Genomic DNA, 14364 nt, shown 5'->3' with positions numbered 1-14364 from the left:
CTACATTTCTCAATTTAATCACTAGAATGATATCCAGTTTTATATCCATGTATATTAATGAGCATTTTTGTGAAGTCGCCATGAAATTAGAATTGATCCTATTTATTTTCTTATTGCATAATAATTGTATTACTGTAAACAAATCACTCATGCATTTATCTATTTATGAATCTATTTTTGGGCTTTGCCATTTTAATTAATATTTCATAATTTGCCCCACCCCAGTTTTTTACCTGTTCAAATACATCACAATAATAGAGTAATAAAACTTAGTAAGTCTTTAAAACTTCAAGTGGCCGTTCTTGGCCTTCTTACATCAGTCTTTTTTTATTTTTTTTTATTGTTAAGGCCCGTTCACACCAAGAACGATAACTATAATCTATGTATACGTGTAACAGGTTGTCATCTTTGTCCATTACATCACATTTCATGCAAGTGAATCGAGTTTATCAAGTAGGCCTACATTTTTACAAACTGATTTTCTAGGTTCCTTCAGTTGGTGTTTGTGAAGCGTGTGAACGGCCTCAACTCAATCCACTGAGAGAAGCTGACAGGAAGGTGTCAGGACGTAAATAAAGAAGAGGAAAAGATGAACCCGTGGGAGAAACCAGCAGAAATATGAAACTCTATCACCTCTGGTCACGTTTCATTCATCTGTATTCTGTTCTCTAGCTTACAGTCTTCATTTTTCCCGTGAGATATTTAAATGACCCCGAGTGACATCATTTCCCCTCCTCTAAAGTGTGACAGACAGTGTTTCTCTGGAAGCGGATCGTGTTTAAATGTAAACGCAGCGTTCAGAGAATTGTTTGCGATCTAAAGATGAAATGGTTTCGTGTTTCTGACGGTTATCGGCAGGGAAATTCCTGACATTCAACGGAAGGAATCTGGATTCCAGCTTTGAGACTTTTACATTAAGCTTGCCACTCAAATTAAATTTGTTGACATGCATCAAGTTTTAATAAAATAAGGATAAACATTTCAACAGCATTTATTAATTTATCCTAACTTATTGTTTGTTATTAATTTATGTTAATTTCATAATCAAGTTTGGAGGTTGGTAATATTTTTTATGTTTTTGAAAGAAGTCTCTTCTGCTCATCAACGCTGCATTTATTTGATAAAAAATAGTCATTTTTACAATTTAAAATACGTATTTTCTATGTGAATATATAGTAAAGTGTAATTTATTCCTGTGATCAAAGCTGAATTTTCAGCATCATTACTCCAGTCTTCAGTGTCACATGATCCTTCAGAAATCACTCCAATATGATGATTATTATCAATGTTCAAAACATTGTTCATATTTTTGCGGAAACCGTGATACATTTTCATTTTTCAGGATGCTTTGATTGACAGAAAGTTCAAAAGAACAACATTTATTTAAAATACAGATCTTTTTGTAACGTCATAAAAGTCGCCACTTTTGATCAATTTAATGCTGAATAAAAGTAGTAATTTCTATTCAAAAAATTCTTAGGCTACTGACCACAAACTTTCTAACACATTTTTATTCATACAACTTTAAAAGATACACTTTTTATGTTAGTGTATATAGAAATGCTGTAAGAGTTTTACTCTCTGGGCTCTCTCTCTATCTTGCACCCAGCGCAAATGACTTTGTACACTGACGCATGTATCATTCCTATTTTGCACCCGCGCAAAGCGGACTTTCCCTCCACAGACACACGTCGGTTAACTAAGAAATACACTTGCGCTCCCCGGGGCGGTTCAGCGCAAAGAGGATACGTGTTCCGACGCAAACTTTCCCTCATGCTATTTTGCTGTTCTATAAAACAATTGCGCCACTGACCAGAAAAAACCTAGTGTAAAGTCAGTGGCGCGTTGCGCGTACATTCAGATGCTATTTTAAGCGCGCATGCTTGGCCATAATACAGAGTGTGAACAACGCGCATACACTATAGATGATTCTCTCATCTACACAGATGCATTTAACTTTTTGCAAATGATACATTATTATAAGGAAAAATATTAAAACACGAGGGAAATCATTGTTGTGTCCATGACGATGGGGAAAATAGGCATAAAGCTTACACATTTACCCAAATTATTATATGCATGTTTAACCGAAGCTAATTTGGGTGGGGTTTGTCCATTCCCCAATGTCACTTCTCTTTCTTTTACGGCCTTGACGAGAACATCGATCTCCTCGCCTGAGAACCGATTCTGAAGCGCGCCTGGTAAATGCGCCATTATAATAGTATTGCGCCATGGAACAAGCGCACCTCGTTCATCATGCTCTTAAAGGGAATGTGATATAAAGCTCTTATTGGTTTGTTTCCCGTTACGCCCAAACCACACCTATGAATAATGAAGCTACTTCAGACCAACCCCTTTTAGATTTGCGTCGAGCGCAAGAGGCATTTATAGCAACAGCGGGAAAATAGCAACAGCGCCGGGATCCGCCCACAAAGCTACTTGCGCTTTGCGCTTTGACACTTGCGCTTCAGATCGTTAAAATAGGGCCCTCTGAGTTTATGTCAGCTGTTGAAATACTCAGTTTCTCTTCTTGAGAAATGATCAGCTGAGGTTCATGATGGTTGTGGCTGGAATGCTGAAATGTGACAATCATACAGTGTTTGGTTTTCCGTTGACGTGACGACGGGCACCTACATCTACTCAGACACCTGCACAAACACACCTTATGATTCACTTTCCTTTAGTTCTCTAACAGTAAAGGAGTGGATTGTGTCTTCAGGACACGGTTGTGATGATCTGATCAAGTGATTGTTGGACAGTTGTGGTAATTATAGGCTGTTGCTTTAATTAGGGCTTCACAGAAGATGTAATTGATTGGGCTTGACGAGTGGGAGGCGGAGTCGAGTGAGGGGGTGTGGTTTAACAGCTGTCAGTCTATAAAGAAACAAGTGTTCAGTCAACAAGCCCCTACAGGCACAGAATACTGCATCTGTCCTCACACACTCACGTTTATATGACACTTGTGCCCGTGTGTGGTTGTGTGCGTGTGTGCGTGTGTGTGTGTGTGTGTGTGCGTGTGCGTGTGTGTGTGTGTGTGTGTGTGTGTGTGTGTGTGTGTGTGTGTGTGTGTGTGTGTGTGTGTGTGTGTGTGTGTGTGTGTGTGTGTGTGTGTCTGTGTGTGTAAATATCTATAAATACTATAAAGCTGTTTAATTAAATTATTTCATTTAAATTGTTTTAAATTGTTTATAACTCATGGTAATGTTTATTTTTGTCTTATTTTAGCTACAAATATTATAGTTATAACATAGCATTAATTAATTTTGTATTAATCTGTAACATTTTATTATTTATTTTTTACAGTAATGAGAATTTCTATTTTTATTATTGAGAATTGATTGAGAAAATGTGCTTTAATGTCATGAAAATATCATATTGCATGAAATCGTACTAAAAATCGAATTATCTTCATGCAAAATGATGAAATATTATATATATATATATATAGTAAGTATTTATACATCATGTTTGTTTTTGCTTTATTTTTATTTTTTGTTTACTTTTTAATAACATGAAAATATTTATTATATTATATTGAATAGGCTATGTATTATGTAGTTATTTATGCATTTTTGTACAGTAATGAAAATTAGTTGTTTTTTTATCAATTATTTAGAATTAAGAATTGATGTTGAAAATGTGCTTAAATCTCATGGAAATGTATTGCAAAAAAAATTGCTGTTCCTAAAAACTAGTTTTTCTTCATGCAAAATGCAATTATTTACATTTTCTTTCATTCGGATGTTTTTATAAACAATAAATTAGTCAATTTTCCAATTAAAAGTTTATAATGTGTACAATATTGAGCAGATCTCAGTGCCATGTGGACATATTTCAGAGGTGACTGTGCAAATAAAGCAGTGTTTCAGAAGCCAGAAACACACACACACACACACACACACACACACCTTCACCCCATAGCGAGTGTATGAAAGGGGGTCTGTGACCACGCCTGCCCTCGGGCCGCCACAGGGACCATTAAAGAGAGACGCTCAGCTGTCTGTCTGCGCAAATGTTTAAAGGGCCAACTGGCCCCTAAACACATCCATTCAGGCAACGTTAATAAACTACAAACCCAAAAGAATCTAAAGAAGGAAATATATCAACAGAGAAAGAAGATTTACTGGTGAATATTTTATAGCAGGAGAAGCAGTTTTGTTGCCATTGAAAATCTTTTCGTGGAGAAACGTTCAGCCAAATGTGTCCGAGAATGAAGCCAAGTTCAATTTACTCGTGTCATTTTCAACCATTTTTATTGCGGGTCACAGCAGTAAAACTGAACCGAATATATTCTGCCTGATATAAGCACCTTATTTTTATGCTGCGTTTTTTAGGTTCAGTTTGTGGTTATTCCAATATAAATTGTGTTTTTTAATTACTTTTTATGTGTTTTATGTTTGTCTTGTATGACCGGTGGTGCTTAAATCATAATGAAACATGAAACTTGTTGTCTTTAAAGGAACAGGCCATCCAAAATGTATTTAGCTGTTCCAAACCTGCACTTTAAAAAGTTGTAAACAAAACAAAAATGACTTGTGTCGTTTTACAGTTTTCAGTGTGTTTGACCTTCTTGCATCCGTGAAACACAAAAGAAGATGTTTAGCAGAATGTTCATGCTGCTCTTTTCCATGTAATGTAAATGGATGGTGACCAACGGCTGTCGAGCTCCAAAAAGTATCATTAAACCATCGTAACAGTCGTGTATATGACTTCTGTACCATATTCAATAATTCATATGATGCTTTGTGTGAGGAAAAGTTAAAATATAAAAAATTAAACACTGCGTTTTCAAAGTTGATATTGAGGATTTATACAAGGCCAAACACTTGCATGTGTCATCATATTATTAATATTTTTCCAAAATCAAGCTCAACTGGAGTTACGAGGTTTTCATATTCATATAAAAATTCATATATACGTTGTTTTGTCAGTCGTTAGATCTGCATCTGAGGCAGTAAGACCATTGCATTATATTAAGTTTATTGTAGCTATGTGGCGCTCAGTTTTTCTCTCTCATTTGGCCAAAATCTCATGTTATTAAAGACAAAGTGCTAGGTAGCCTAAACGCTATTTGAGAATATATAAATATAGTGTTTCTTGAGTAAAGAAAACACTGTACTTATTCAAATATCAGTCCTTTATTTTGAATAATTGCATTGCAAACAAGCAGAAACGCTCTAAAATGTGTGCGGCACTTCATTCACGATAGAGGTGGGCGGAGTTATGAGGTTTGACTGACAGTTTGAGGAGCCAATGGAGTTACGATGTCTTTTTAATACTTTTCGTTGGTTAAATCTTTACAAAAACCACAGACACACGTGAATGGTGACCAATAGTAATGATTCTGTGATGCACAGAAAGTCATACAGGTTTGCAACATCGTGAGGATGATTAAATTATGACTATTTTTATTTGTGGGTGAACTATCCACTTAAAAGCATAAATTGAGCGTCAGCGTCAGTTCTGGCAGGCCAGGTAGTCAAGACGCTGCTAATGCTTTGCTATCAACACTGTCCCGTCAGCTGATCAGCTCCAGCTGAGCTGCATTAGCTGATTAACTCCCCTCGTTGCTCAATGGCCAAAGCTCAAACAAGGTGCCTATTTAAAGCTCATTCACCTTGCTCATACATGCTTGCTGCTCGCTCTGCTGGTTTGCTGCTCGCTCTGCTGGCTCGCTGCTCGCTTCTGCTGGCTCGCTGCTCGCTTCTGCTGGCCGCCACCTCCCCAGCTCCTCCTTATGCATAACGTGGCATTTGCTTATGTCATGTTGCCTGCTCTGTTCACAGGGGGATATTTTAGCTCTCACAGTCTTAAACCGTGTGAGCGTTCCCTAATGCTGCTGCTGCTGTCCTCTGACTCTCTGCTATTTCATGGTGCTCATGAAAGGTCAGAGGACTCCCTGAACAGAGCCATACCGCCAAAATTTGAATTCAGGAACATCAACTTGTTTGCAATCTATTCAATAAAATTCTTAAATTAATTTTTTGTCTGTGTGTTCTTGACTTAATGGACCTGACAGAACTGGATGAAAGGTTTGTTTTGGTTCTCCCTGTGGATTTTGGGAGTGATGGCGATGTCGAGCGGGCAGAAGGCATGTGTGTTGCGAGTGTGTGAGTGAAAGACGTTTGTTCTCCTGGAGATTGTAGTGCAACGGAGAAACAAAAGCAGCTTTGAGACGAGAGATAAGCCCCGGCCTGGGCCGCTTCTGACCGCCGTGTCGCGGCGCGTGGCAAACACTTTGATACTTATCATGTGCGTCAGGTGCTTCTGTGCTCTTCCTGTTCCACGAAACAGACCTCCTGCCTTTCTTTTTTTCTTTCTTTCTTTTTTTTCCTTCTTTTCTTTCAGGGACGAGGCCAAGAAGTTGTGAAACTTGGCACACTTATTAGAGAGTGTTTCAAGGTGCTCTGATTCTTTCCTTCCTTTGTTTGTTTGTTTGTTTGTTTATTCAATCTATATACTTTGAATGTTGGCCTGAAAAAGTTTGTTTATAGGCAGATAGATTGATGGATAGATACACGGATGGATGGATGGATAGTCTGATAGACAGATGGACAGACAGACAGATAGATGATGGATGGATAGATAGATAGATAGATAGATAGATAGATAGATAGATAGATAGATAGATAGATAGATAGATAGATAGATAGATGGATGGATGGATGGATGGATAGATAGATAGATGATGGATGGATGGATAGATGGATGGATAGATAGATGTATGGATGGATGGATAGATAGAGATAGATGGATGGATGATAGATGGATGGATGGATGGATGGATGGATGATAGATAGATAGATGATAGATGGATGGATAGTCTGATAGACAGATGGACAGACAGACAGATAGATGAATGGATAGATAGATAGATAGATAGATAGATAGATAGATAGATAGATAGATAGATAGATGATAGATGGATGGATGGATGGATAGATGGATAGATAGATAGATAGATAGATAGATAGATAGATAGATAGATAGATAGATAGATAGATAGATAGATAGATAGATAGATAGATATGCCTGTCCATCTGTCTATCCAACTATTTTTAATTCTAGTTCCATTCAAATTTATATTTCAGTTCTGCATTCCTGTTTCCTACTTCAATTGATATCCAGGAACTAAACTGCAATTTGAAAGGCATTCTTCATCAAACTCTGAATGATGCACAGCCCTGTTGGCATCTTATTTTTGGCTGTTCACCATATAGTGAATATGAGTCCAGTGAATGGTTTTACAGAGGGCAAATGAAGTGCATGAGTGCTGGTGTGTTCAGTGGTGTCAGTCGTGTAGTCTGGGGTCCCTGCATGTGTTTCGTGACAGCTGTCCTCATATCACATGTCTTCAAGCACCAGTACAACCACAGCCCCCATACTGGCAGATAAACACGTCTCCAGTCAAACTGTCTCTGAGCTCTGAGTTATTCTTTTCAGTGTTAAAAATACTCAAGCAATCTAAACAAACCTGTAAAACTAGTGAAGTTCGATTCATTTTTGCACACATTTATCCAGCCGGTTGAGGTGTGCTGGAACTGAACTGACTCGTGTGAAACGCTGAATGATTTGAGCGAGTGTGATTCTCAGATTCACAGCAACGTCCTTCAGCCCGGATGAATGCGTCCGTTTAAGGGTACACATACAATATGTGCTTTGTGTTTGAAAAAATAAAACTTTAGAAGACTGGAGATGGACAGTAGGAGGAGGAATGGAGCGATAGAAGTGAAAAATGATTAATGAAAGAAGTAAAGCAGAGGTATTTGAAAGAAAGAAAAGAAAGACCAACAAACAAACAAAAAAGAAACAAACAAGAAGGAAAAAGAAATAATGAACTAATGAATGAAGTACAGCAACAATGAAAGCGGCACGATAGAAAAAAGTGCATTAGGAAAATGAAAGGTACAACACAAAACAAACAAACTATAGAAAGATCAAGCAGGATGGATGGATGGGTGGATAAATGAATGATAGAAACATAGACAGATAGACAGATAGATAGATAGATAGATAGATAGATAGATAGATAGATAGATAGACAGACAGATAGACAGACAGACAGACAGACAGATAGATAGACAGACAGACAGACAGACAGACAGACAGACAGACAGACAGATAGATAGATAGATAGATAGATAGATAGACAGACAGATGATAGATAGATAGATAGACTGATAGATAGATAGATAGATAGATAGATAGATAGATAGATAGATAGATAGATAGATAGATAGATAGATAGATAGATAGATAGATAGATAGATAGATAGATAGATAGATAGATAGATAGATAGATCTGAAGCTCTGGCTACGATCCCGGCTGTAATCTGATGTGAAGAAGTGAAGCGATTCAAAACAAGTCGACGCTCCATCGACGGCTGAACATCACACAGCTCGTATCACAGTCAGCGTATAATACTGGCTTCACACAGCTCGTAAAGATTACATTCTTCTGTTCGGCGAGATGATTATTGACTTAACCATGATAGATCGTCAACTCAAAGTCAGCGCAGTCTGTCCGCTGTTTTCCATGTAATCTTCAGGCGAAACATCCAGTTGGCAAACTCATAGAGGAACTATTTACTACTATTCAGAAGAGCAAAACTCAAGCATCTGAGAAGCTGCGGTTGTTGAGGAATGAGATTTCTAAACATCCTTAAAAAAAAATATTAACAATATTTTAAATTTTCTTTAAAAGTATCTTATTTCAAGGATTTGTAGATATGATAACTGCTATCTTTCAGTGTGCATTAAACATACTAATTTAAACTGCAATATATAAACCAAACAAATGTATTATTTAGATATGCTAACTGGGAAATGAGACCGAATTGCAATACCTGTTAAGATTAAGAAAGGCTTTTTTTTTTTGCTGGAGAAACTGGAATGTTTTAGCATTAAAAGAAAAAGGAACAAACACCTTTGTGGTTCATTCTGGCTTTCATTGCTGGACGTAAAGCATGAAGCCCACACCCTGTTCTCAGAGCGCTTTATTAAACACTGAAGTTTGCGACGTGAATTTGCAATCCAAGCACAATTTGTGTGTGTTTCAGGGCTGTTTTTCCAGGGGTCTCCGTGGGTCAACGTGCGCCGGCTCCACAGACCAGAGGAATTCCTCTTCTGAGCGGAGAGAGCGTCGCTGGGGAATGCAGATAATGCCGTAGATTATCAGAGACATGTTTATGGTTCAGATTTATATTTCCCCACTAACAGGCAGTCACTGTTCCTTCTCTTTATGAAAATATATTTATGTCGGCTCACTGTGAAACAACGCACTGTAGAGCTCAGAGCTTCTCACGGCTTGTGTTGGCGTTTCATGTTACGGGCGGCCTGTGTGTGTGTGTGTGTGTGTGTGTGTGTGTGTGTGTGTGTGTGTGTGTGTGTGTGTGTGTGTGTGTGTGTGTGTGTGTGTGTGTGTGTGTGTGTGTGTGTGTGTGTGTGTGTGTGTGTGTGTGTGTGTGTGTGTGTGTGTGTGTGTGTGAGATAAATAATGGCACGCAAGGGCTCATAAACTGGTAGTAGCTATCTGAATAAATGACCCATTCTGAAAGAAAAACACTTATGCAGGAGAGGTTGTTTCTGACAATTTGTGTTAATGTCACATTATGTTACGTTACATTACACACACACACATACATACATACATATATATGTATGTATTTATATATATATATATATATATATACAGTATATACAGTATATATATGATTACAAATCATATTGTTTGATGTATGCTGTTATTGTCAACTTTTGACCCTTTCTGAAAATACATTTGATTTAGTATTTTTCTAAGTATCTTTGACAGGGTCAAAGTATGTTGTGTATGTTTTACAAAGTATGTTGTGGTCCCAAAAGGTTACCAATAACAGATAAAGAGCTTTTTGAGAATTTTTTTTTTAGATAGAAGACAAAAAAATAAGCAAGGATAGAGAAATGAAATATCTAATGTATGATGCAATAAATAAAATACGGTAAATACAATTTTCCAATAACCAATATGGTGGCAATACATTGTGCATCTCTATAGGAAATTATTTTTAGGACCATTAAGAGTTTTTGCATTGTGACATTATTTTCATGACAATTTCCACCCCAAATTATCATAAATATATTGCACACAAAAAAAAAACACACACTTTTATTTATTCATTAAGAATATTATTTACCTCCTAGGCTCATGGTAGTAATTGTTGTACTAAGTTTAATTTAAAAATATTATGTTAATGAAAAATTTTATAGTGCAAAAAAAAAGCCCCTTAAAATAGGCTTCATTTTATTTCTTTTGATATTAAGAATCATTTGTGTCAAGGGTTAAACTGACGTTTTATGACTTTTAATGCAGTACCTACTTTTAGTGTTTAAAGTAATGTTGTGTTTAAATAACGGTGGACACAATGAAGAGATTTTAGCCTGATTTTCAGATTCTTAAGTGTTAAACAGTCGTGTGTCGTAAGCTGAGGTTAAGTGTCTCACTGGAGCACAATGGAGATTGTTCATGGATTAACCCTTGCACGGCTTGAACCTTCAACCTTTTAGTTAGTAGCCCGGATTTGGGACAACACAACCACACTACCCTGAATCGAAACCCTTATTCTAAGCTTTATTTCTCGGCTGATGCAACATCTAATCCATATACATGTGAAAACGCATCATTTTCTCTACGTTTTGGCCTTTTTTTATTATGATTTATTTATTTTGAACATGTAAAAGAAACAATAATAACAAATAAAAGCTTAATGACAAAAACAAAAACCTTATAACAAACAAATACTCATCAAAACAGAAAAAGAAAACAATATTAACTTATACATGTCCGAAAAGGAGTAGGAAGAAGCTTATTTAATCCTACCCCTTCTCACTACTTATCAATAATCCTCCGGGCCGGTCATCTTAATCTATTTTTCTCCATACACACCGAGAAATACATAAATAACAAACATATTCACCTATATTTATATCCACCATAATTAATAAACAATGCAAAACATTTATTTATAAATGAACTGTGAGATCACCTAGTCAACGACCGTCTTCATTCTCGTACCTTATCAAAACTATACTTTTGTACCGCTTGACATTGTTTGAGCACTAAACTTAGTCTGTTCCACAACTCACTTCACATATAGAAATACAAAAACTTTTTAACAAAAGCCTTCAGTTCATACTGAGACAGCATTTTTGTCCTGCGAAAATGGAGATTTTTGAAGAATCTCTCCCAAGTGGATAAATATAAAAATGGATGCATTTGAAAACAATGACGCATGTTTAGTCGTGATGCATATTGTACTGATAGATATCTGTTTATACCAATATTTTCCCTACGATGTCCTATTCACTTTTACAGTTTTGCTGAAAATAAATGTTATCTTCATATTGCATTCCTGCAAAGATGCAAAACATTTACTTGCAATTGATGTCCTGCGACAAAACATACGGGAAAATGCAAAGTTCTGTCATGAAAGTCTAGATGGCGCAGACTGATTGGTCCTGAACTCAATCTGCTTGCAATCACATCATTCTCTATAGGACACAGCTGATTGGTTCCTGCTGTATCAGTAGCCAATGAGCTCGCAGCTCAACCTACTAATACTTGCTCAGCATTTGCTGTATCAGTTGAAGCGCACTTTCAGAAACCCTCCACCTTCCCCAGCTCCACCTGTATAGATCTGCTACGGGTAATTCATGTATGCTATTCTGTACAGCAGCAGCATGTCTTACTCGCTCACAGCCGATGTCGTGTGTGTATTAGTATTTGCTACTAGCGTAGCAGATCTATTCGACCAAGACCAAACATATCAACATTGTCATATCAATTACCATACCAAACATTTAGAGAGTTGTCGTGACAGAAAATGCGTTTTAGACCAAATATGGAGTTAGAGTTTGAGCAGCTCTCTGTAAGTGGTGAGGTATTTTGCTAATAAAATGATCTTGGCAGAAATATATCATGAGAACTTAATGGTTGTTTCTCAAAACCAAGAATGCAAAGAACAGACTTTCTTGGGGAGAACGCTCTTGCTAGTTGTTCTTGGACATTTTCGATTCGCATTAAATATTCGTAAAAATGCCAATATTTGAAATCTACACAGTTGATTTCTCGCATCAAATGTTCTCAGAAGTGATGAAATAGCGTACGAAATTGTAGAAAAACGACTGCCTCTCTCTGCTTCCCGCTCCTTCCTCGAATGCCCAAATGAATGCTGGGATATTTCTGCCGTCAAGTTTACACAAGTTACCAACCGATGCATCCTCGGTAAAATGGGCGTCTCAAGAACACTTCCGGGGTTTTTAACCGTTCTTGCCAAAATGCAAACTTGTGTATTGGGACATTACTTGGGCCACAAAAGATGACGTTTCACAAGAACACAAGTACAGACAAGTACACACATTGAGGAAGGCCCTATCTGACCTCTCTGTATGATCTAAGTGAGCTTTTGTGTATTGTAGATGATTGTCACTGTAAAAAAAAGTTGTGTGCCGCCTTAAATCCTTCAGTATCAATCAATTTGGATATTTAAGTCATTTCAACTTAAATTACATTGAACTGACTTAAAAACATGAGTTGAATCTTGTTCAACTTGCACAACTTATAAAATAAGTTGAAAATTGCATAACTTATTTTGATGAGTTAAAGCAATGTAAAAACATATGTTGTCATAACTTATTGATCATATCATTTTTTACAGTGAGCATTTTCTGACGTCTTAGTGTGGATGATAAACTTTTGGAAAATGCTTGAGCGTTTTGTATCTGGATCAAAGCAGACGTGGCCTGAAATGTGTGTGTGTGTGTTTTGAAGGTGCTTCAGATGGACGTGAAATTGGAGAACATCCTGAAGATCCTAATGGAGCATTTCCAGCCCAAACCAGAGCTATTGCAGAAACCCAGTCAATACAGCTCTAGCATCACTGTCATGAAGCGTCTGGGCGTTAGCATGGACGAGAGCCAATGACACGCTCGCATGGACAACTGGCGCTTTGCATTGTGGGAAACGGGGTCCGAGAGGAAGAGGTTGGCGTTGTCCCGTTTCTGACTACAAACTGAACATCATCTGAGTAGCGAAGTGGGAAAAGTGGTTGTATGGAGATATTCAGAATCTCCTAATCCAAGCTAAACTCGTCTTTCATTATTTGGACGCATTATTTGATTGTTTTTATGGCCAGCGCTCTCACCGATGATGTCGTTCGGACCCGTTTTGGTCAAGCAGGCACTGTTCTCGTGAACAAAACATTGAACTCATTAATAACGTTTCCTAAAACGAAAGCCGGCGTTGATGTATGGCTGTGGTAGAGCTTATCAAAACAGCAAAACACCAATGATAGATGCTAATGAAGTTTAATAGCGCACTGAGAAACAAAGCTATTCACGGCTGTTGACATTGAGTGGAGAGCCAAGATTCCCAACAGCGGATCCCGACCACGCTATAATCCTGTTTTTCCCCTTGAAGAACCTTTTACATGCGTTTGTTTGATCGGATCTATGATTATTTTTCTTATCTGAGATAATTAAACGTTGAAAGACGAGGTGAGTTGACGGAAAATTAATTAACGAGATGAAAAAACACATTCTACTGTTCTTTTCCCGAAACCACAAAGCTGTCTTGAGGAAAATACCTTCATCCCGGATCTTTTCTCCAGACATGTTCATCTGTTGGCCGTTTTAACATTGAATTCTTTCTGTTTTTTCATAAAGCAAAAACCCACAATGTTACAGGGATGTTATTGCTTTTACCAAACGCAGACAACAGCAATATGAAAAATAAGGCAATGCTCCATAAATAGTTATTGATTATAATAATAAGTGCAATAAACATGATTACATTTAAAAATCATTAAAAAAACATCTAATACACTACCATTCAAATGTTTGAAGTCAGTAAGATTTTTCAAATGTTTTTGAAAGAAGTCTCTTCTGCTCACCAAGACTGCATTTATTTAATCACAATTGCAGTAAAAACTGTAAAATTGTGAAATATTATTACAATTTAAAATAACTGTTTTCTATGTGAATGTATATTAAACTGTAATTTATTCCTGTGAATTTTCAGCATCATTACTCCAGTCTTCAGTGTCACATGATCCTTCAGAAATCATTATAATAAGATGATTTTATTTCTTAACAGCTTCATATTTTTGTGGAAACCGTGATGCATGTTTTCAGCATTGATGAACAGAAACTTTTTTCTTAAATTTTTTTTTCGAAATAAAATCTTTTGTAACATTTTAAATGTCACTTTTGATAAATGTAATGTCTTCTTGCTATTTCTATTTTAAAAAATCTAACCCCAAACTTTTAAACAGTAGTGTAAAAATGAACATAATACATTTTATAAATATTATAAAATATAATTTTAATAAT

The 14364-nt window shown here is 36.7% G+C and overlaps 1 protein-coding gene across 1 annotated transcript in view; it reads left to right on the top strand.

Annotated features, from left to right (window-relative positions):
* The window catches only part of LOC143719385 (potassium voltage-gated channel subfamily KQT member 1-like), a 51061-nt gene extending 37221 nt beyond the window's left edge, over positions 1–13840 (top strand). Inside the window, exon 5 of the mRNA XM_077209742.1 lies at positions 12806–13840. Within this exon, the coding sequence (XP_077065857.1) occupies positions 12806–12958 (153 nt within the window). The 3' untranslated portion in view covers positions 12959–13840. The remainder of the gene's footprint in view (positions 1–12805) is intronic.
* The last annotated feature ends 524 nt before the right edge of the window (positions 13841–14364 follow it).

This window comes from Siphateles boraxobius, unplaced genomic scaffold (assembly GCF_051911475.1).
Source record: "Siphateles boraxobius isolate OS27281-9 unplaced genomic scaffold, OSU_SipBor_1 62, whole genome shotgun sequence".
NCBI lineage: Eukaryota > Metazoa > Chordata > Actinopteri > Cypriniformes > Leuciscidae > Siphateles > Siphateles boraxobius.
This window is presented reverse-complemented; position numbering and strand designations above follow the sequence as displayed.